The sequence below is a fragment of the Chrysemys picta genome, chromosome 1, assembly GCF_011386835.1.
Source record: "Chrysemys picta bellii isolate R12L10 chromosome 1, ASM1138683v2, whole genome shotgun sequence".
In the NCBI taxonomy this organism is placed as follows: domain Eukaryota; kingdom Metazoa; phylum Chordata; order Testudines; family Emydidae; genus Chrysemys; species Chrysemys picta.
This window is the reverse complement of record NC_088791.1, coordinates 91114467-91137997: the sequence shown is the minus strand read 5'-3', so window position 1 is coordinate 91137997 and position 23531 is coordinate 91114467. Positions and strand designations below refer to the sequence as shown.

Below are 23531 nucleotides of genomic sequence, written 5' to 3'. Positions count from 1 at the left end.
AATTAAAGGGTGAGGGAAACCACTCCTCCTGCCAAAAAAAGTTGGGGGTTTTTACATGGTCTTTATTTTTTGTGCAGGGTAAAATCTACATTCTCTTTCCAGCTGAAAGCACCAAGCATCCTTAGTAAGTGATTTTATCGTTTGTATTAGGACAGTACCTGGAGGTCTCTTTGTGCTAGGCACTGTACAGATACACAGTAAAAGATCGTCCCAGCCCTGCCCTGAAGAGTTTACATTCTAAACAGGCAAGGCAGACACAGTGAGACAAAGGAAATATTATCATCATCTCCATGTTACAGTTTGATAATGGTCTATTCCATTTCTCAGGGCTGTGTGGCTGGGCAGTCTGTGGGTGGACAGGTGACTTGACTGAAGTGCTGATGTGCGCTGGCTAGTCTCTGCTTCCTACAACCTAGACAGGGCTATGGGAAACTAAATGTAAATTAGCTGTTTTCCTTTGGGAACAAGAGGCTTTTAGGTTAAAACCAGATTTTTTGTCTGAACTATTCATAATCTAGCCAAGCAGCAAATATGATCTGCTCCCTACCCTCACCACACCCTCATCCCTTGACTTCTATTCACACAGCCCAAATCTCCTTTCTCACAGTAACATAGAGCGTGTACTTGATATGAGGCACCAGAGGCAAGCACTTTTCAAGAACTAAAGAGACAGGAAGTAATAAACATTAAAGAATAAAAGATTCCTCTTTTTATTAACATAATTTTACTATTTTGTATTCAATACACAAATTATAACAATCATTTGCAAGGGCAAATTACAGGGTTATCTTGCACAAAACACAATATTTTGAGACAATTTAGTGGCAATTCCTCCCATAGTCGCTTTACTCTAACATAAGAGGTTTCTATTCCAAAGAAACTGTGTTAACACTTTTCTGGGCTGAAAGTGAAAGGAACGTGTGTAATGGAGGAAGGAAGGTGTCGTGTTACAGGCATAGCATAATAACCCTTTAAATAGTTTGTGAGCTTTTTTGTTCCATTCCCCATGTTCAGGTTTTTTTTAGAAGTTGCCAGAACCCAGTCAGAGCAGCAGTGTGTACATGGAGGAATGCCTGGCATGCATATTTCCAACAAACACATGATTGGACCCCACTGTACACATGTGGTTCCTTCATATTACGTTTGTGTAAAGAGAAAAAGATAAGATCAAACTGGAATTACACTAAACTATAAAGTACATATTGGGCCAGATCCTCAGCTGGCGCAAATAGGCATAGCTCCAGAAGTCACTTTAGATCAGTGGAAGATGTGATCCATTTTTGTTTACCAAATCTCCTAAAATAATGCAGGTAAATCTCTGTCAATAGCATTGTCTGCAGCATGTACAAGCAAATGTGAAGTGTACTTCAAAATCTCTTCTCAGAGAAGGCATTGGCTTGGCCCTGAAGGAATACCCAGGCAAAGTGCTAGAAAACCAAACCACACCCTGCTGGCTCAGAGCACTGACTATCCCATTTAAACAGCTGCAATAAGCTCATATTATGTGTTGCAGTGACAAGTCTGCCAGGCTCTTGCTACCCACATGTAATCACGCTATCTTTAGCATTCCGTTACACATTTGCTATTTGTACCAACACGCAACAGGAATCTACACAATGCTGACGGGTAAACGGCCAATAGTGCTGATAGCATAACTTCAGAGGATCTCAAGGAGACTCTGTTAAAGAACGAAGCAGACACAATGCTAAGGCCAGGCCTAAACTACAGGCCTATATGGGTATAACTAGGTCGCTCAGGAGTGTGAAAAATCCACACCCCTGAGCGACATAGTTATACCAACCTAACGCCTGTGTAGACAGCACTATGTCTTCAGAGCTTCTCCTGCCAACACAGCTATCGCCTCTCAGGGAGGTGGATTAACTATATTGACAGGAGAAGCGCTCCCACCGGAGTAGGAGCATCTTTCAGTTAAGCACTACAGCCTTCCTAAAATATATGAGGAGAACTTTGCAAATCACTGCACTTATCTTGGGACAGCCAGGATCTGGTAGGGGTGTGGGGTGAGTGTCGTGGCAAAGTGTCCATCCTCTCGAGGCCTGGCCTGGCCCTCAGGGAGACTGATGGTGAAATGCTGCAGCAGGCTGGTGAAGAAGAGGAAAAGCTCCATCCTGGCTAGTTGTTCCCCCAGGCAAACACGACGACCTGCAAGCGTGGGAATGAGAAAAGAGGGAGGAGGCAGAGAGGAGGAGGATACAATAACTAGTCACTGAAGGAGTAAGACCCTTACTGCTCAGGCACAGGTTGGAGTGAACAGAGAATCTGCCTCCATATGCAGCAGATGGTGAGTCTCCCTCTTCTCAGACCCTGTGTGAACAGGAACAACTAGGAAATACTTCTCCAGACCGATCAATGTTCTATTTAATCTGATTGCCTGTCTCTGATGGTGGCCAGCACCAGACGCTTCAGTGGAAATGGTAAAACCAAGGACTCTGTCAGTTGATTTGGAGAGGGGAATTACTGCCTCATTAGCCTGACTCAAAAGGGTCAGAGACACTCGAATACACAGGGCTAAATCCTCAGCTATTAAATTGGCATAACTCCATTGATGTAAAAGGATCTATGATAATTTACACCAGTTGAAGATCTGTCCCATATGCTCTTTGTGGAATTCTTGCCTTCTAGAATCGAAATGGGCAAATAAATGCCTTTAGATAGAGAAATCTGAGGTGGAACAACATGCCCATGCCACCAGGCAGGAGATTCTGGTTCAAGTGCAATCTGGGGACATTGGTTTCCTGGACTTGAGGCAAATACAAGTGGTGCATCTTCACCAATGACCCATGTCAGGCTAAACCACTGCAGCAAGCCTTTGCAGTACTCGTACAAACAGGATCACCTCACCGCCAGCCTGAAAGACATCACTGGTGCCATATCTATTCCCATAGCCACTGCAAAATCCTTCTAACAATGTAACTGAATGTCCTGTATTCTGTTAAGTCAGAGATCAAAGGGAGATGTTAACATTTAGATGAACTGTGAATGTAGTAATAGCACTGTCTTCATTTCTCTTTGAAGTATGTAGTAAACTGCCTGTAAATGGCGGGAAATGGGCAGTTGCCTTCTGTTAATCCCTGCAGCTAATTACCAGTGGTGCTTAGAAAATAGGAGGTTACTTCAAGACCACTACTGGTCACCCAAGGACTGCACGCTGTCAAGAGGCTGCTGGACAACTATAATAAGAACTCTAGGGCCCTGAGCCTGTTATCTCAGATCTGCTAAGCTTCGTCAGGGGAAGTTTGAGTCACAACACTGAGGTCTCCAGCTCCATTCTGGATCACCCTGATCTTGGATATTGGACTTTGAACTATAAACTGAAGAACTGATTCTGGAAAGGACTCTGCAATTCTAGAGCTCACCCTCTATACTATGAAACTGGCGTAAGAATTTTGTTCGTATCTGTATGTGTAATGATCTTTTAACCAACACACTCTCTCTTTTTTCTTTTTTAATAAATCTTAGTTTCCTTAATAAGAATGTATTTGGGTAAGATCTGAGATATTAATTAACCTGATGGGCAATGTGTCCGATCCTTTGGGATTGGTAAGATTTTTATATGATGAACAAGATTTTCAGTAATCTTCATCGTATCTGGAGACTTGGGTGTCTGGGTGGGAGCTCAAGGGTGGGTTGCATTAAGGGAACTGTATTTTGGCTTCTGGGTAACCAGTAAGGTATTGCATTGTAGAAGCTGTTTTGTTGCTGGCTTGGTGAATCTAAGTATTACAATAACCACCACTTTGGGGGATTGTCTGCAGTTTGCCCTAATTGAGCAATCTCAGCATGCCCCAGTCACACCTTGTTATGGGTTGACTCAAAACCTTATTCAAACTCATATGTGAACGTGCCTGTCACTTACAATAGTTGTAAGAAATACTTAAGGGGCCACACCTAATACAAGGCCTAATAGAATCTGCCCAGAAACTAGCATCAGGTGGGTAGGGAGTTCCATTTGGTATTGTGACCAGGTTGGGGAGAGGGGGAGTGGAAGGGGGTTGCGAGTCTGAGAGAGAACACACAGAAACTGAGAACAGACAAAAACAGAGAGAAGCAGAGACAAAAGCAAGAAGGACAAGCAGTAATAGCCTGTGAGTGCAGTGAGACCCCTAGGAAAAAGCTTTTGGGTCTGTTGGCAAAAGAGGCTTTGGGCTATAAGCTAAGAAACTCCTCCTTTTGTTACGGTTCCTCCTGAGTTCAGAGAGCAGGACTTTGTATGTTCCTTATAAATAAACAAGATGGCATCAAAGAAAATACTTGACTCCATCAATTTCTACTTCCAACTGGAATGTCACCAGGGCCCTGAAATTTGACGAACATAAGAACAGCCATCCTGGGTGAGACCAAAGGTCCATCTAGCCCAGTATCCTCTCTTCCTACAGTGGCCAATGCCAGGTGCCCCAGAGGGAATGAACAGAACAGGTAATTATCAAGTGCTCCATCCCCTGTCGCCCATTCCCAGCTTCTGGCAAACAGAGGCTAGGGACACCATCCCTGCCCATCCTGGCTAATAGCCAATGATAGACTTATCCTCCATGAATTTATCCAGTTCTTTTTTGAACCCTGTTAAAGTCTTGGCCTTCACAACATCCTCTGGCAAAGAGTTCCACAGCTTGACAGTGCATTGTGTGAATAAATACTTCCTTTTGTTTGTTTTAAACCTGCTGCCTATTAATTTCATTTGGCGACCCCTAGTTCTTGTGTTATGAGAAGGAGTAAATAACACTTCCTTATTTATTTTCTACACACCAGTCATGATTTTATAGACCTCAATCATATCACCCCTTAGTCATCTCTTTTCCTAGCTGAAAAGTCCCAGGCTTATTAATCTCTCCTCCTATGGAAGCTGTTCCATACCCCTCATCATTTTTGTTGACCTTTTCCAATCCCAATATAAGCTTTTTTGAGATGGGGTGACCACATCTGCACGCAGTATTCAAGATGTGGGCATAACATGGATCTATCTGGAGGCAATATGATATTTTCTATCTTCTTATCTATCCCTTTCTTAATGATTTCCAACATGGTTTGCTTTTTCTGACTGCCACTGCACATTGAGTGGATGTTTTCAGAGAACTATCACAATGACTCCAAGATCTTTCTTGGGTGGTAACAGCTAATTTAGACCCTATCATTTTATACGTATAGTTGGGATTATGTTTTCCAATGTGCATTACTTCGTATTTATCAACCCTGAATTTCATCTGCCATTTTGTTGCCCAGTCACCCAGTTTTGAGAGAGCCTTTGATAGCTCTTCACAGTCTGCCTGGGACTTCACTATCTTGAGTAGTTTTGTATCATCTGCAAATTTTGCAGCCTCACTGTTTACCCCTTTTTCCAGATCGTTTATGAATATGTTGAACAGCACTGGTCCCAGTACAGACCCCCGGGGACACCACTTTTTACCTCTCTCCATGCTGAAAACTAACCATTTATTCCTCCCCTTTGTTTCCTATCTTTTAACCAGTTACCAATCCACGAGAGGACTTTCCCTCTTATCCCACGACAGCTTACTTTGCTTACGAGCCTTTGGTGAGGGACCTTGTCCACATGCTTGTTGACGCCCTCAAAGAATTCTAGTTTCAACTAGACATTGAGATTGGAAAGGGGCAACGCTTATCTAGTGTGGCTGTGGAGCAAATAGGAAAGGTAGAGGTGTTGTGCTTTGTGCTGCTAAGGTACAAATACAGAGCTAGCTAACAAAAGTCCATTCTTGAATTACGTGAGGCTCTAGATCAGCGGGTCCCAATTTTTTTGCCAGTGTGACCCTGTTTTAATGCACTATTTCCTGCTGGAACCCCAGAAAACATGGAGGAGCAAAATGGTGTCCTCTGCACACAAAGGATTGCCACGATCCCATGTGCTGATGGCACCGCCCCATTTGGGGGTGTGAGCCATATTTTGGGAAGTGCTGCTCCAGAGAGTGCAAGGCAGGCACTGACACAGAGTGCAGGGGAGACACTCATTGCACTGCAGTTTGGCACAAACGGAAGGTGGCTGCTCAATTACCTGTTTACAGACTAAAATCAAATCATAAAACGAAAAACAAAATTGGCTTTTAACCAGGGGTACGTCCACACTTTGAGCTGGAAGGTGTAATCTCCAGCTCGAGGAGACGTGCCTCCACTAACTCTGAGCTAGCTAGTGTGCTAAAAACAGAAGTGTAGCCAGGGGGGCGCAAGCAGCGGGAGGGGCTAGCCACCTGAGTAGATACCTAGTATCTTCGATGGGATCATCCTCAGGGTGACCAGCCCCTCCCATTGCTCACGCTGCATTGGCTACACTCCTACATGCTATCGCTGAGTTAGCGTGGGTATGTGTACCCAACCTGGAACATACACCCCCAGTCTGAAGTGTAGATGTACCCACTGAGCCAATACCTAGCTCAGCTTAGTACCCAGACACAGATAACCCCGCCCCAGTACTGCAGCGTATTCTGGAAATGCGTTAGTAGCTGCCTAACTAACCAACCCCTCTCTGTAACGGAAACGGTTGGCTGCATTGAAACAAACCTAGAAAGCACCAACCACCCTGCTAAGTGTTTGTCGATTTTTGGAGGTGATCCGGTCACTGGGAAAGGTTCTATAACACTGCTCAGTGCATAGACCCTTCTGTCTAAGCCCTCACGTTTCCCACTGCTGGAACTCCTGGGCTGCACTGGTACACGCCCGGCAGAGGTCGTGCCCCACCAGTTCAGAAATCCCTCTGCTGTTGATGTGGTGACCAGAGGGGTTAGGACAGAGCCTACAGCCCCTCCACCAGCCACAGCTGACCTCCTTTGGTGTCTATCAGAGAATCAGTATTTCCCTCTTCCCATCTCTCTGGTGAGTTTGGAGCATATGGGAAACTGGGAACATCCATCTCTCCTTTATCCCCTACTTATCCATGTACCCCATTGCAGTGGACCCAGGGCCTCCAGTAACAAACAACTTCCTTTGATCAGGGTGCCTTGCAACAGATAAAGAAGTATGTGGCACACAACAATTTTGATCATGCTTTAACAGAAATCCTTAACTATGACCTCATCCTTTTCCCAATAACACACACCTCACCTGTGTGCACCCTGTTTCTAAACCAATTCCTGGGCTTGCAGTTAAGGTTTTCCGTTATAGTGCAGAAGCAATTAATGTGTTGCATTCAGTATGTCCCTGTGTCTATTGAGTATGGAGTAATTTCTCTGGGGAGATGCAGCATGCTCATGAAGAACAGAGCCTAACTTGATGGATGGGTGTATAGGCTTAAGGGACGAAGGTCCTCCTTAACCTGGCAGTTCTGCGCTCCTCAGGGATTAGGTAGGTGGGTTTCTTACATAAGCAACCGGAATTGATTTGTAACAAGTTTATTTTCTATTTAAATAACTACAGCGGTAGAAGATGAGCAATGAATTAATTAAGGTGAGGGTTGCCCAGTTTACTGCAGAGTACAGAATACAGGACTGCTTCCCTTTGGCCGAGTGGTTTACACAGGCCCTGGGGCAAGCTGCTCAGGCTCTCAAGGCCTGACCCTCAGTACAGAATTTCAAGGCCAGAGTTTCTGCGCTGGAGAAATAGAGAGAGGGAGTTATTTTGCAGAGGTTGCATATACTGGTACCACCAGGTCACTGTAGAACAGACCCAGCTCAGCACACACTGCACTGATCTTCCACATGAGGAAGCTGCTCTTATGATGAGAGGGACACCTTCCTTTAGAGGAGACTCACTTTCCCATAACAGTAGTGGGTCATTTCTCATGCACTGTGCCTCAATTCCACAGGGACGGCCTCTCCCAGTTGCTCCTCCCCTTGGATTTACCTGCAGAGAAAGGCAGGAAGGCCTCTCGCTTCACAAACTGTCCATCTGCATCCAGGAAGTGCTCCGGGTAGAACTGGTGCGGCTTCTCCCAAACCGTTTCATCCTTCAGCACCGAGGACAAGTTAGCGATGACTGTCGTCCCCTGATCCACCCCAGAGAAGAAACAGGGTACATAAGAATTGTCACATCAGAACAGGCCAGTCCCTCTGCATTCAATTTCCCATCTCAAGTAGTGGCCATTGTAGGATGCTTCAGAGGAAGGCACAGAACCCACCTCAGATACCTAATTGTATAATCTTATAGCACAGTGGAGTGGGACACCTTCAAGGCCCTCGGCAGTGCACGGCATATGCTCTGAACCCTGTCGCCCTTGTACATTGCATGCTAGCTAGACTAAGAATATGCAAGTGGTGTTTTCAGGGTCTAATGAGGTTCATGGGATGAAAATTGCTTCTACTCCCCAATTTTAGCTCTGGTAAGAGTGTTCTGATTGAGAGACTCTGAACTACAATTCTCATTGTCTTCACAGAAAAAGCGAGATCTTTTCCCTCTCACATGTCTTAGACCTGAGCTAGAGGAGTTTCTTCTAAGGGCGAAAGTGGAATTGAGTATTGTATGGCTTTGGTCTCTCCAGTGAGACTGTCACCAAGGAAGGCAATAATTGCCCGTCATTGTCTCTTGTCTACTTGGAACTGGATTGAGATGCACAGGGCCTCTGAACAGCCTTCAGATAATAGAGTTTTAGTTGCTACTGTACTGGATTTGAACTCTTGACCTAGCAGGTAGTTTCTATACAGTTAATCAGCATTACCTTTCTCCACCTTCAAGCAGATATACTGAATGTTATAAGGTGCCCAAGACAAAATTACAGTCTCCCTTGTAATGATAGCAATCCTTAGTTGTGTTTTAGCTCGATTTGTTGTTTTTTCAGATATCCAAAGACCTGTTGAAGATGGAGCTAGCCACATAAACAAGGCTCTCTGAGGCCCAAGCCCTTTCAAAACTGCACATTTGATAACTCGCCAATGGTTGTGAGATTCAGGGCCTGGTGCTCCACCCCCCTCTGCATGGAACCTGGGGGAGATTCACATATGGATTGTCTGCAGCTTCAGGAGATAAGTCTGCAAGGGGAGAAGATGTCTGCATCCCCTGCCTGGCCATAGATACCTTTGGAATGAAGTAGCCTTGGAGCTCAGTGTCCCGGTATGTCATGTGAGGCAATCCAGCAGGAACAATATCCCCATAACGTTGAGTTTCATGGATCACAGCATTGGTATAAGGCATGTTCGCTTGGTCCTCCATCTTGGGTGACCTGTCCCTGCCAATCACCTTATCAATTTCCTCATGGACTTTACCTGGAAAAAGACACTTTATATCCTCCTCAATATAACATAATGATGTTCATCAACACTGTAGAAATGGGGAACCTGCAGATTTACCCTTAAGTTTTAAACACTGTGGGGCAGGGATTGTCTGTTTATTTGTACAGCGCTGGGTTTATATTCTGTGAGTTTGTTAGCCACCTTCCTATCAATCACTGAGCAGTTTACATGTGAGTCATCTCTAAGAAGTGGGTGCAGTATTTGGGAGGTGTCTGGGGCACTTGGTCAAGGGTCAGGAACGATATCCAGCAGTGGGGAGAGGGCGTGGACACACTTCTGATTTCTCTCATCTCCACACAACCAGAAAGCCTCTTTGATACCCCAGACATGTACTACTCTGCTTCCCAACTGCTAATTCCTGACCTCGCAATCAGGTCTTGTGTGTTTGTTGAAAGCACCTGAAAGCAAGAGTGCAAGGGAGGCAGAGTTTACCTGGTTGGGGACAAGGGGGCAAAGTGAGCCCTGTAGACAGTGGGAAAGAGAAGAATGCAGAATTAGGCGCTGAAGGAGAGCACATTCATCTTCAGTCACTCATCCCAATTTACATAGTCATCCTCTGTGCTATGGGTTAATAAGCTCATTGTTAAAGACATCCCACCTTCTTCATACTGTATTTGACCCACTTGTGCCTCCGGCGTTGGCACATTTAAGCAGGTTAGCATTTATCCCTACGGAGACCCTAAGAGAAGGAAGAGTTACCAAGTAGCTACGAGGGTCTCAAAGTGCACTTGTCATGAAGAAAAGTGGTGAGCGCTCCCCCTGACAATGAAATCTTTAACAGGGGCTTTCTCTCTCCCTTGCCACAGATCTTTGCTCTCCCTCTCAGAATTTTCCAGTGGAATTATTTCCCCAATCACTGCTGTGACTGTTGCTACGCCAGTGTCATACGCCCAGAACACAAAGGTGACAGCAGATGCTAAGAAGTTCTCAGTGTAGGGTGACCAGACGTCCGGATATTATTGGGACAGTCCCGATTTTAGGGGACTTGTCCCATGTCCCGACCTTACATCGGTCGGAACGCCCTTTGTCCCGATATCGGGGACCGCAGCCACCGCGCCGGAGCCACTGATTACCGCCTCCTGGGAGAGCTCCAAGGTCCGCCCGCTGGCAGGAGTGCCGCGTGCTGCAGGGGCAGGACTTGCAGGCGCCGGGAGTGGGCAGAGAGCCCTCCACCCGCCCCCCCTCCCCCGACCCACAACTGTAGGAGCCAGGGGGACCAGCCTGCCGAATGCTTCCCGGGACGGGAGCCGCCCCAGGTGAGCACCACCGGGACGCCCCACCTCATCCCCTGGCAGGTCCCTCTGGCTCTTAGGGTGGGGGGGCTCTGCATGCTGCCGGCACCTGCAAGCCCCGCTCCACAGCTTTGGCAGCTCCCATTGGCGCTTTTCCCGGTGAATGGGAGCCACAGAGCTCGCGCTTGTGGCGGGCGCAGCACGTGGAGAGTCTGGAGACCCCCCTCACTGCTCTCACCCTAGGAGTCAGAGACCTCCCAGCAGGGCTGGTGAGTGCGGCCAGAGAAGGGGGCAGGGTGTGATGGAGTGAGTGTCTGGGAGACTGTGGGGGGTGCTGGGCAGTAGGGGAGGTTTGTGTGTGTCAGGGCCCTGGGCAGTGCAGGTCTGTGTGGGGCATTGTTTAGTTGTGGTGGTGGGGCTGTGTGGAAGGGCACTGGGACAGAGAAAGGGGAAATCTGTGTGTATTGGGAAACTAGCGAGTGGGGGGTTGTGTGTGGGGTGCTGCGCAGCTGTGGTGGGGATGTGGGCAGGGGGGCGCTGGGCAGGGGGTATGTGCACAGCACTGTGCATTTGTGGTGGATGGGTTGTAAGGCGGCTCTGGGCATAGTGGATCCAGCGGGCGCTGGGCAGGGGAGCTGTGTGGTGCAGCATGGCCCCACCCCCAACAGGAAGGGGCACACTGGTAGCACAGGGCCAGGCGGACCAGTGTGCCTCTGGCTCCGGTCGGGGCTGTGCACCTGTCTCTGTCTCCTCCTCGCCCCCCGCTCGCCCAATGTGTCCTGATATTTCACTCTTGCGATCTGGTCACCCTATTTCAGTGGAAGATGCAGGGTTGGGAGAACCGGTCCCATCTCCACCAGTCCTCTTGCTTACACTGGATGTCAGGATGGAGAAGCATGTACAGCAATGCCCAGCGCAGGGTGGTGGAGGTGGTCTCAGTGCCAGCGGTAAACAAGTCAACTGTTACCAAACGAAGGTTGTTGTCACTGAAACTGCTCCCCGCATGCTCTTTAGCCTGAAGGGAACAAAAGAGAGCGTGATTTGACCTTGGAATTTTGTTGGGGAGAGAGGAGCAGATGGGTAGATAGTGGTAATTCATATTCTCAGACTGAAAGGTTGAATTGTTTGCAGAGTGCAGCATAACACACGCATATGACAACACAGAGCTTGAGCATCTACAATGGGATAGTCAATAGGTAGACCGCAGGCCAAATCTGTACTGCTAGATGCTTTTGAACAGACCCTGAAATCTTTTTATTTACATATCATTATTGTCATTTTTTTTTAATTATTTTCTCTGCAGTCTGGACTTTCCGTATACCTTGCCCAAGAAATTTGGACCATAACAAAAAATTATTGACTACCCCAGCAGAAGTCTACACTGATTGTCAATCCTACGTTAAGAATATTCTAGGCCAGGCGTGAACCTGTGGCATCCACACCGTAGCAGAGAGACCCGAGTCAAACCAACCATATCCCAGACTCCCTAGCATCCTCCCAGAATGTGGCCGCTCTAGCCTTGACTGTGGGAAAGCTTTACTGCCCACCCTGTATGTTACAGGAAGTTTGACCAGCCTGCCAACACTGCCTGCTGAGCAACATGGAAGAGGCCCCTTTTTAAGAACTTTGCTTGCTTGCGCTGTCCTGCCTGTGTCAGGAATGGGGCAGAGTTTCCATGAGGCGCTGGTGGACATTTCAGTGTCACTTTCTAACCCACCAAAGTCCAGGGGTGCTGGATGATGGAAACCATGGAAACCATGTATTTGGTGTTTGTTATTACTGCTTCAAGCCAGCGGTTGCGGCCAGTTCCAGTTCCAGCACCACTGCCAAAGGCACCTGAAAGAGCTTGTGGTGGTGGAGGAGGAGTCCCCAGGCACGGCAGACTCTCACTGCCTGATGCTGCTCAGTACACTCAGCAGACACGCTGGAAACTCTGCCCACAGTCTTACCACCAGAGTTAAAGGAGGGTCTCCAGTCAGTTTTAGAGATTTGTGCCTCTGCAACTACAAGAGGTTAGTGTGAGCACTCACACTTGATCAGGTCAGAAATTCCATGTAGTAGCATAAGGGTTTCATTTTGATTTTTTCTAAATGAAATGTTGTCAAAAGCCACATGTTTCATTGTTTCAATTTTGCAACCAGCTGTACTAGAAAGATATAAAAACAGATCGGGTTTTTGTTCTGGAACATGTTTCCAACCACGGAATTCCCAGCAGCCTGCCTTTGAACGAAGCTGTAACTTGGAAGGATGAAGGAAGTCTTCACTGTGATCTTTGCCAAAACGATTAAAAAGTGTCTCTAAACTGTACATGGTCGGCTTATGTCAGGGCTGTTCCACGGCCAAGAGAGCGAAGGACCCAGGTACGGCACCCACTAGAGCGCGGCACTGCCTCAGTACGAAGTTCCAACTATCAGCCTATTCTTCAGCTGATTTCTGAGCATGAACTCATTAGACTCACTAGATAAGGGAAAACCAGAAGAAATAGAACAGGGAGCTGTTCATAGCAGTTCTATTAGCAATAGGATTTTGCTTGTAAACTTTACAACGAGGGAAGCTAACAGGGAGTGTTCCCATCACCAATATATTCACGGAGTCAAAGAGATCTACACCTGCCCATCTCCTCCTACCGTCTCTATCTCTTGTAGAAAAGCATCAGTGAAGTCTCTCTTTTGGGTAGGATTCCAGGTCATCCTGTGCTCCTTCACAAGCTCATCTGTGAAGTCCAGGACCTCCTTTTGGGCTCGGAAGACGCTCTGTGGCACTCCAGGGATGCGCAGCAGCCAAGGTACTACGAGAAGGAGCTAAGATAATACAGTGAGAGAGAGAGAGAGAGAAAACCATACCCTATGGCTCCCAGAAAAGAATCACTAAACTACAATCTTACTGATCAATCAAATGGCAGCTTCTTACCGACCAAATCATAGGTGCTGAGTTACCTGGGGCAGGAATCCACCTTCTTCCTTCAAGGCCTGTTCAACCAAATGCAGCAACCTCTGAAATTTCTTATTGTCATAGTCAAAGCGCTCACTATAGACGAGGGAGCAGATCACATTGCTAACTGCGTTGTTTATAAGAAAATGTGGATCAAAAGGACGACCTGAAAAACATACAGGACCAACCAAAGACATTAGGAGTCACACCATCATTGTAGCCTGCCCCTCGCTGCATGGAACACACTGAGCAAGAACCTCTAACATTTCAAGACTGCTTATGGAACAAACCAGTTTAAAGTCCATGCTCATGTAATCTGGAGAAGTTAAAGATGTCTCACATACTAACAGGGTTGGGCCTAGTCAATACTTGGAAGAGAGACCACCATGGAAAACTTAAGAATTCCAGGTTTGTGCTGCTGCAGATTCAGTCCCTGGTACTGTAGAGATAAGGCCTTTGTCTGCAGCCATATTAGGAAGCAGCGGCCATTAGCTAAGAAGTCACATCCTCACATTCCATCTAAAATACATTAAAACAATGTAATATCGGTCTGTTAAGAAGGCGATCCTGTCCTAATAGCCCCCACTATCACCAGATAAAGAAACAAATCTTAAGATGGTTAAAGAAAACTTAGTTTGATAGCATCCTGTCTGGCATGAAATAACTTATCAATAGTTGTGGTTGTCAAATCCTCATTTCTTTCTTGTTTTATCTTTATGGTCTCCACTTCTCTATTGTTTGTGTGTATGATCTCTGTCTGGTTCTTTGTTTTTGTCTGTTACATAATTAATTTTGCTAGGTGTAAATTAGTTAAGGTGACGGGGTCTGATTGGTTAGAGAATTTTGTTAGAATTGGTTAGTAAAATGATTGGTTATATAGCTAAGCAGGACTCAAGTTTCACTATATAAACTGCGGTCCAAGAAGGAGACCAGCGGAGACGGAAAAGAAGGATAAGAAGGAGGAAAGACCTGGAAGAAGAACTCACCGCTAAGACACAGCCTAAGATCAAAGCTGCAAAGAATCCTCTGCACGACGGTGACATGCAGCAACCAGAATCCAGACGAGATTGCCCTTGCATGGCCAACAGGGGGAAAGTCCGCCTGCCTGACCAGGATTGGTGAGCATAGCACTGTATGCTTAGCATGTGTATTCTGCTTGGTAATTGTTAATAAATAGAGATTATTACAGTGTAAGGCTCTTTCACAGGTAAAAGGTCTTGCAAACCCGCAATCAGTACGCCCTGAGCCCTAGGAATAGGGTAAGGGTGGGTGTCTAAATTAAGAGGGTTACATCTTGAGCCCTAAGAACTGGGTGAAGTGGGTGCCTCTAGAGTGTGGGAGTAACAGAGAAATGTGTGCCGGTGACAGTACTCATCTCTGCCTCAGTACTGAACCTGTGCTGCTGTGTACAGACAGATGTTACTGGGCTGCTACAGACATTTTTAAGTTGAGGCATAAAAGTGATGTCCTTAAAGACTTCATGGCATGTTTTGGAAGCATGTTAGTGTTGATGCCTTCACCAGATTCCAGCTGAGGTAATTACATTCTACCAACCTAAAATTCCCCTTGCACATTCAATTGGAGATGTTGGGTTGTCTCTTTGGTTTTTTTACTTCCCAACACAAACTCTCATGTTAAAACATCTGTCAGGCTATCATATTATCCTTTCATTTCCTTATGTATGGAAGTCACACTGGTCCCCTGCCCCATCTCCCTTGATGCTACAAACCTTGTTCAGAACAGATCGCAGAGCACAGAAATCCAGCTTCCTCGGTCACACGCTGCTCCAGGGATTTCTTTCCCATCCCAAAGTTCCTCAAGGTGGAGAGTGCAAATCTCCTTTGCTCCTTCCAGGCATGACCATATCTAGCAAGCACCACCCCTGGAAAATATTAATAAACAAGAGACATAATCACCTCTGGGAAGCACTATGCAAAATTCACTGGAGAGCAACAAAATAGGGCTGGGGGGACTGGCTTCTGAGGAAGGATAAAAGGAACCAAGTATAGCTTGGCCAAATGGCAACTAATGGGAGCTATTATTGCATCCTTCAGAGGTGTAGGTGGTTAGTGCAGACAGAGAGGGATTATTCAGGGAGCTCCAAGATATAGCTAGGAGTAATGGCATGAAATTCAGGGCCAGATCCGCAGCTGGTATAACCTGATGTACCAGTAGTTAATGGAGCTAAGCCATGCTATACTCTAAGGGTGTAAGCCTCAGGTTGGATGTCAGAAAACATTTCCCAATTATTAGATCTATTAAACTACTCAATAGTCTCTCAAAGGAATTAATGGATGCCCTATCACAAGTCATTTAAGATTGGATTGGACAAAGCACTGGAGAACATACTATAGGGAGCATCCCAGCACTGGCCAGAGTATGGGCCAGGGTGAGGTTGAGAAGATAGGTGGTGTGTAATGGAGGCTGGGGGAGGCTAAGCCTCCCCAAACCTCTGCTAATACTCCCCACCATGGCCCCGGGCCAGTGGGAGGACTCAAGAACTCCTCCAGCCAGCCTGGGCTCGGGGTGGCTCAGGCAGGCGGTAGCTTGGGCGGGGCTTCTCCAGCCGCAGTAGGGACTTGGGGCAGGGCAGGGGACTAGTCTCCCCAAATGGCGGGTTCACACACTGCCCATGGTTGAGAAAATGTGACTCTATAGTTATTTTTCCAGCTCTAATCTTTGTTATGAAAGTGCTTTGGGATAACCTGAGATAATTCCAGCCCAACAAGCCTCCCTTTTAGGTTGCATTTCTTTCTACCCTCCCACACTTTCACTCTTGGGTCCTGGAGGTTCCTCAGAAGGAGGTTATTTCTTTTACAAGCCGAGGAAGGTACATACATATGGTGAGGGATAGGAAACTGCCCATTCTGACAATTGCAGCCAATCAGTATTGATTAGCATGTACATTCTACTGAACATTTCAGAATGGCCACGTCTTAGTAGTTGTTGCAGCGCTGCAGTTGGGAAGGAGAGTCCCCATTTTCATCTAACCTGACTTCCTCCTCACGAGACGTAGTGTCAGGGGAAGACTTCAGCAAAAGCAACATCAGCAGGGGGACAAGAGAGGAGGAAGTTCACTCCTTAAGTCCCCTTTAACCTCTCCAGGAGCTCAAATGATAAAGCCAGTCCCCCTGCAACACTGCCAGAAAACTATGGTAGTTTCCAAGGTACTTGCCTTCGGAGTTCTCTCCATAACCCAAGTGCTCATATATAGGAAAGTATGGTCGGTCAGCAAAGTCCTCTGATTTCTGGACCAATGCTTCCTTTACTGCTTTGAATCCATTCACTACTATCAGATTACTCCAGCAGTTCTGAAGACTAAAGACATTTCCATATTTTTTACTCAGCTGCCAAGAAAAGAAAAAGGGAAAATATATTGTTGGAAGCCAGATGACACTTAAATTTGCTGGAAAGCAAGCCTGAAAAATATCATCTTGCATTTCTGTACGCTTTCTAACTTAGAAGGACTCAGAGCTCTCTAATGGGCTTGTTAGCTAATCACTGATGTGCAGCCACTTCTGGAGTGGAACAACTCACAGCAGCACTACACAGCCACTTACACAGGGAGAGAAGAATACCACCTTTGTCAGCTGAAGGTGCAGGAAGAGTTTATGTCAACAGAACGTAACTAACCAAGTTTAAATTTGGCCAGGGATCTTGTGAAAGTGTCATGTGGTCTTTAACAACTACCAGCGGTCAGGATCTCTTTTGGTGTCTTCCAGGATAACTGACCCAAGCGTACATTGTTCCTTAAAACCATGGTGTGGCACTGGTTTAACCACCGACACAGAGAGCCTTCTACACTAATTCCTGCAGCACATGGCTTTGCACAGGAGATATCCCATTCAAGTACTGACCAGGCCCAACCTTGCTTAGTTTATGAAATCACAGAGGGTGTAGTAGTGCTGGCTACAGATACACACAAAATAAAAATTACTGACATAAGGGATTGGGGGCGGTGGAGGGCGTTTGCTGTGATGCTTGCAAATGAGGTGCCAGCTCTTGCCCAGGCTGCAGGCATTAGCTAAGAACTAACAGACTCATCGCTTGAGACCAGACCAGTTCACCTGTATGTTAGTTTGCTCAAAATAGGTATTAGTCTTACAAGACTGTATTTGGTGTTTAGACTCTGTGAAATGCTTGTGAGTTGCTGCAGGCATTAATCTCACTTGCAATGTCTCTGTTCCACGCCATAAGAAAATATGTAAGTTTTGCTTTATAACTTTGCAAATGGCTGCTCTGAACTTGTGAACCCAGGCACAGGAATCCTCCTTCACCCCATTGAGAAGGACTGTCAAAATCAGCTGGGTCAAGGAATATTGCAAACAAAGAATTGGCTAATGGGCCTATCCCACCTTGGAAATGCCATGTGCAAGGAAGCCTGTTCCGTGGACTTGGAAGCTGAATGAAGGAAATAAAACAAAGTCACAGGAAAATTTTCCATCCGTTTGGCTGTCTGAACTCTGACACGGCGAGAGTTCCCCAGGGCTGCCTGCTGGGTCCGCCCTGAAAGACGCTTTGAATAGACAGATCACTGCAACTCGGTCACTCTTAGATTTAGATGATCACTTACTTGTGTGTAGACGTTTGCTTGCTTGAACCTGCAAATAACTCTGTTATTTCTTTTTCCTAGTTAACAAACCTTTAGATCATTTATTACAGGACTAGCTACAGGTGTTGTCTTTGCTGTAAGATCTAGGGTACCAACTGATCTGGGGTAAGTGACTGGTCTCTTGGGACTGGGAATAATCTGAATGTGGTGTGATTTTTTTGGTGACCATTTATCAGTAAGTCCAGTTTGTCTGGGTGGCAAAATAGACTGGAGATTCTAAGGGGACTGTCTGAGACTCCATGGTAAGACTGTTACAGTGATCCAGGAGCAGGGGTGCTGGAACGGGGGGGCCAGGGCACTCCCCACAGTGGCCCGGGCTCCCTGGGTGGCTCTTACCAAGGCCAGGCTTGGGCTTCCAGCCTGGCCTGGGGAAGGGCCTCAGGGGAAAGAGAAGGAGCAGGCGGTGGAGGCACAAAGAGGGCAGGGCCTCGGGGGAAGTGGAGAGGAGAGGTAGGGCCACAGAGGGGGCAGAGCCTCATGCCGTCCCATACACGTCTACTGAGGTTCCAGCACACCTGTCCAGGAGTTCACATTAGTTACTGGCTTGGTGAAATCTGCTTATAAAACACACCACCAGTTTGGGGTGTCTGCCCTGTTTTTGACAGTCTGCCCTGAGACAGGCAATCACACTCTTGAGCCCCTCCCGACAGCGTGATAGTTTCTTTGCCCATCTCCTAACCTATGTGGGTGGTTCATTACCCCAAAAACATTAGCCAGAAGATGGCTTATTGCAGCTATGAAATGTAATGTGACACTGATGGTATCCTAGCCAACGCTGTTCTGAGCATTACGGCAGTAGCAATGACACTCAGATAACAGGAAATGTTTTTGTGTTGATTAGTGCCCTAATGCAGTTGTGATTCAACTATTTTGGTAGAGGAAAAAAATCACATCCCTGACTGAAATCATTAAATTGATACAAAAACTGTGTGTAGACCAGACATGCCTGGAAAGGAGAAGCATAAAAGTCCTGCCCTTTTTCCACACTCAAGGGAAACCTGAGGAGGGGGCACCTATGGAATTGCAGGTGTTCAGCTAGTGCCCAACAACTTTCGGGTCTTAGAGCAAAGCAAACAGGTAAACTTCACTGAGAATGACGTGCTTCTAAGTTCTTGGCTGCAAATCTGAGTTTTGTATTTACTAACGTGGTTCCTTGCCTGCAGCTAACCATTGTGTGGTGCAAGGCAGGAGAGGGTAGTGCAAAGTTCTTTAAGATACAGCAGGACTCTCCTGATCACGTGTGCCAGTCCCGTCCCATTCCCTTGTAGTAATTTGGATTAGCCTGAAGGCCTTTCTAAATTATGGCAGTTTTCAATGGCCATGAGAGGCAGTTACAGCAGCTGGGATTCTGCAGGGTACAGGGGAACCCTGGCCCGTGCCTTGGCTACAGGAAAGCATCCTGTAGGAATTGCTATGCCAGCCTACAGCATCGGATTATCCCTCTGTCCTGGCTGAACACGCTGTGACGGGCTACACTAGCTTTGAGGCTACTTTGCACCACTCCACCAGCACAGTGTGCCTCTTGTAAGCGAGCACCACGGCCACTGTACCCTGGGGACAGACAGGCATTGCAGAGCACAAAGGAGAAGAGTTTAAAGCAATTATCAAATAGTTTAGGTCCAAAATTTAACCTATTTTCAGCTATTTGTGGGATTTCTTGAGGATTGTCCACACAGATGGGAGAAAATGCCCTTCTGAACCAAGAATTTGGGGAGAGAAAAACCACAAGTAGTTGTTTTATGTGTATGTGAAAAACACAAAAAAACAACGTATTGTGTTCCTGCTTTTGTACAGCAACTTTCCTCAAAGCCACTTGGGCATCAGCCAACGATGCTGATGACACACAAAGAGGCACTGTGTGACAAGCAGATGAGAGTCCTTTTCTATAAGGCACTGGTGAACATGCGTCTGTAACAGTGCCTAGCTTAGGGAGCTGGATGAGCTGATTCCTGAGGAAAGATAAAATGATATATATATATAGAGACTGGTCAAATATCTAAGGAAGGGGACTACGATTCTGCCTGCAAGTATTTGAAAGGTGCAAATGCAAAGGACGGAGGGAAATTGTTTAGGGTTGGGTGAAGGAGTAATGGAATGAAACTAAATAATGGAGAATTTACTCTGGACATCAAGAAACAAATCCTCAGCAAGAGGTCTATCAGACTGGGGAATAGTTTCCTAGGGGAAGTGATGAAAGCCTCATTGCTGGTCATTAAAAATGGAAACGCCCTCAGGGGCATACCACTGACTAGAAAATAGAGGGGTGGATAAGAATAGACCATTTCTATCTTTAATTTCTATGATTCTGTAAGTAAAAGGAGCTGTTTTCGTTTCCGTTCTGTGAGAAATGCAAGAAAGCAAAATGAAATGGAAATAGGGGCAGAAAAGGGAATAATATGTTGTTACTAAAAATGTGGTGTTAAAACAACTACAGGTCAAAAGTGTTGTTGTTAGCATTGTCATAATCCCATTTGATCTGGAAACTCAAAAACTTTTCCTATCACATGGTCAAAACAAGAACCAGACCCAGTTTCCCTGTGGCTGGAGTGTTGAAAGGTACCAGCCTAGAAAAGGGGCCTCTGGAGTTTGGAAACTACAATCACAAAACATAATATGATTTAGTTGCCTCAAGCTACATCAGTAGTTTCCTTGGAGACAGGCAAAGCATTCACTTGTAACAACTAACCCTGCAGAGTTGGTGTGTGCTCTTATTAGTGCAGACACAGCCAGCAAGCACATCCTAAAGTTTTTATAGCTGGAGATTACAGTTTTGTTCACCTTTGCTGAGACTCTCAATCATTTCTGATGACTGACGAGGAAGCTGTCATCCATGCATCGACATCCCCAAACCAGAGAATTAATGGATCTGAGCTGAGACAAATATATAATAAATCTTTCACTAGCCCTTTTCATCCCAGAGGCTATAGATGGTACATAAAGGGACCACTTCACCCACCACTGAAGTGCAGACATCTCTGAGGTGGAATGCAGCAGCTGTTTAACAGTGCTAATATTGTGCAACAGCCCAGCCCACTACAATGTCTCCAACTGAAATTACAGGGAGAAGGGAAAGAGTCAGTGTGTCTGGGTGTTCCCCTGTGTGTGTGTGTTTGTGTAGTGGGGATCACTCTCCTCCAGCGCTATCACAACATGTGCGGAGAATTCTACTGGGCTTGGGAGTGGAATGTTGCCCTCTGGACCCTAGAGCCAGAGCAAAGCCACAGCAGATAATCAGAGAGCATTAGAGCCCCTCCTCCCCTAGTGGACTGACTGTTACTGTGTTGGAAAAGCCCCAGCTTGTAAAATAACCCCTCCAGCCCGCACCAGCTGGATTAACGAACCACCAGCCCGGGCCAGCTCTGTTCCCCAGCACGCTGTGGTGACCAGATGTCCCGATTTTATAGGGACAGTTCTGATATCCAGGGTTTTGTCTTATATAGACGCCAATTACCCCCACCCCGTCCCAGTTTTTCACACTTGCTATCTGGTCACCTCAGCTGTGCTCTCCAGCCCCTCTGGCACTGACCTGGGTAAAGGAGCGGTGCGGGTTGTGGAAATCGATCTGCAGCATGGTCCCAATGAAAGGCAGCGAGGTCGGCCCTGGTGGGTAGCGACTCCAGCTCTTCCTGCGCTTCAGGAAATCAAATAGCAGAGCGAAGACTGTGAGGGCTATGCCCAGTGTTGGGAGGTTGTTCCCGCAGGATCGAAGCTGGGACCAGAGCCACAGGAGCAGCTCCATGATCGTTCTCCCCTTTGCCCCCCCACGTGTTTTTAACTCTCACCCCTGCCTCTTTCTCCTGCTCCTGTTCTCTCACTCTTTGCTATTTCTGTCTCCACCCGTTCCCCTTCTCTCTCTCTATTTATTTCTCAGACACCCGCCCCTCTCTTGATAATGTCACAGCTTGGAGCTGCCTGGCCAGAATTTCCCTGTAGCCCCTCCTCTGCCTGGACAATACAAACTCGCAGGGGAGTGGTAAGGAAGGGCGGCCCAGCCCCTGCAAAAGGGAAAGGGCATAGCTCCATTTCCAGCATCTGTGGTATGTAACATGAGGGAGAAAGGAGCCCCTGGAGCCTGTGAGCTGTAAGGTTGGGTCCATATGCAAGAATGAGTCTCTCCTAGGGCTCGAATTGCCCCTTGTATTCAGCAGTAGCAATCCTTACCTAGAGTGACTCGATGTCCCCATTTTATAGGGACAATCCCAATAGTCACGACTTTTTCTTATATAGGCTCCTACTGCCGTCCCCCCTCCCCATCCAAATTTTTCACACTTGCTATCTGGTCACGCTACCTTCACCATTTCTCCTCACTTGGTTGGTTAGTAACCAGTTTTTGCTGAGCCCTCGAGAGGTTGCTTCAAATGGGTTTAACTAGATCTGAGTCCCTTTCTTTCTTATTGGGTGATTTTTACATAGAATTTAAGGGAGAACCAGCTACTGAACACTGTCAGGAGGAGGGAAGCAACGCGTCTCTCTCTCCACCTGGTCAGGTATGAATTGTGTAGTGTCTGTGTCACAGTGGAGCCCTAGCCTCAGGCTGAGCCAAACGCTAATCAAGAGATTGTGAAATCGACAAGAAAGGAGCACACAGGAAAAACCACCCGCAGGTGCTGAGCAGCATCCGGTTTACAAGTAAGGACAGTGGACTGGGGGGTATAACTGAGGGGGCAGAGAAGCACCCTGTGCATCTTTCCACTGAGGAGACAAGCTGACAGCATGGCTTGTCTCATGGAAGATCACAATCAAGCCTGGCTGTAAGACACTGAAAGGGTTTTGGGGGAACTTTGCTCCAGAAGACAGAAAAATATCTAATAAAATAAGTCTAGGGTCTAGAAAGCATGTTACGATTTTATTTTATATGTAAACCATTTGCTTCCAATACTTCGACTTGCTACTTCTCAAATCACTGTGCTTTGTTAAATAAACATTTACTTGTTTTCACTACAAATGTGTCTTGAGTGCTGCATGTTCAACAGATCAATGATCTAAGGTGAAAGCGGCAAGTGCTTGTTTGGGAGCAGCAAAGCTATGAACATTGTGAAAGTCCAGTGGAAAAGGGGCTGGACACTGCTGGGAGATGTTCAGAGGCCTCGGGGGTTGGTGTATGTGGGCCCATCACTAGCCTGCAGAGAGACAGCAGAGCTTGCACAGACCTAGAGGGGAGTGCTTATGTTGCCTGGGGCCAGTGGAGTTGGAAATAAGGCCAGATAGGGCTCCCTCACACTAAGAGCAGGCGGTAGTGAGGTGCCCTCATTCCAGGCTCAGGCTCTGAAGCCTGTAGAAAGGGTTGGGTGTCAGAGCCTGGGCCCAAACATCTACACAGCTATTCTTAGCACTCTAGCCCAAGCCCCACAAGCCTGACTCTGTAGACCCCAGCTCCAAGACTTGCTGCCGCAGCATTTTTTTGCCTTGTAGACATGTGCTGTGATGCTCAGAATGGGGGATCACACCATTTTTCTTCCCAGCAGCACCTCGGATATCCCTAGAGAGTGCTTTTGGAATCATGTTTTCCATCAGTGTGGGCCATGTTTGACTTTAATCTCTCTCTGGATATTGCAACACAGAGCAGAC

At 46.7% G+C, this 23531-nt stretch overlaps 1 protein-coding gene across 1 annotated transcript; it reads right to left on the bottom strand.

The window, feature by feature from the left end:
* Nucleotides 1-686: 686 nt before the first annotated feature.
* On the bottom strand, nucleotides 687-21820 carry LOC101939092 (cytochrome P450 2D14-like). Its single transcript, XM_065578488.1, has 9 exons — nucleotides 21490-21820; nucleotides 16527-16698; nucleotides 15081-15233; nucleotides 13357-13517; nucleotides 13048-13221; nucleotides 11294-11435; nucleotides 8974-9161; nucleotides 7807-7948; nucleotides 687-2163 (listed from the first exon to the last, which is right to left on the bottom strand). The coding sequence occupies exons 1-9, from the start codon at nucleotides 21700-21702 to the stop codon at nucleotides 1985-1987; spliced, it is 1524 nt and encodes a 507-aa protein (XP_065434560.1). The 5' UTR covers nucleotides 21703-21820; the 3' UTR covers nucleotides 687-1984.
* Nucleotides 21821-23531: the final 1711 nt, after the last annotated feature.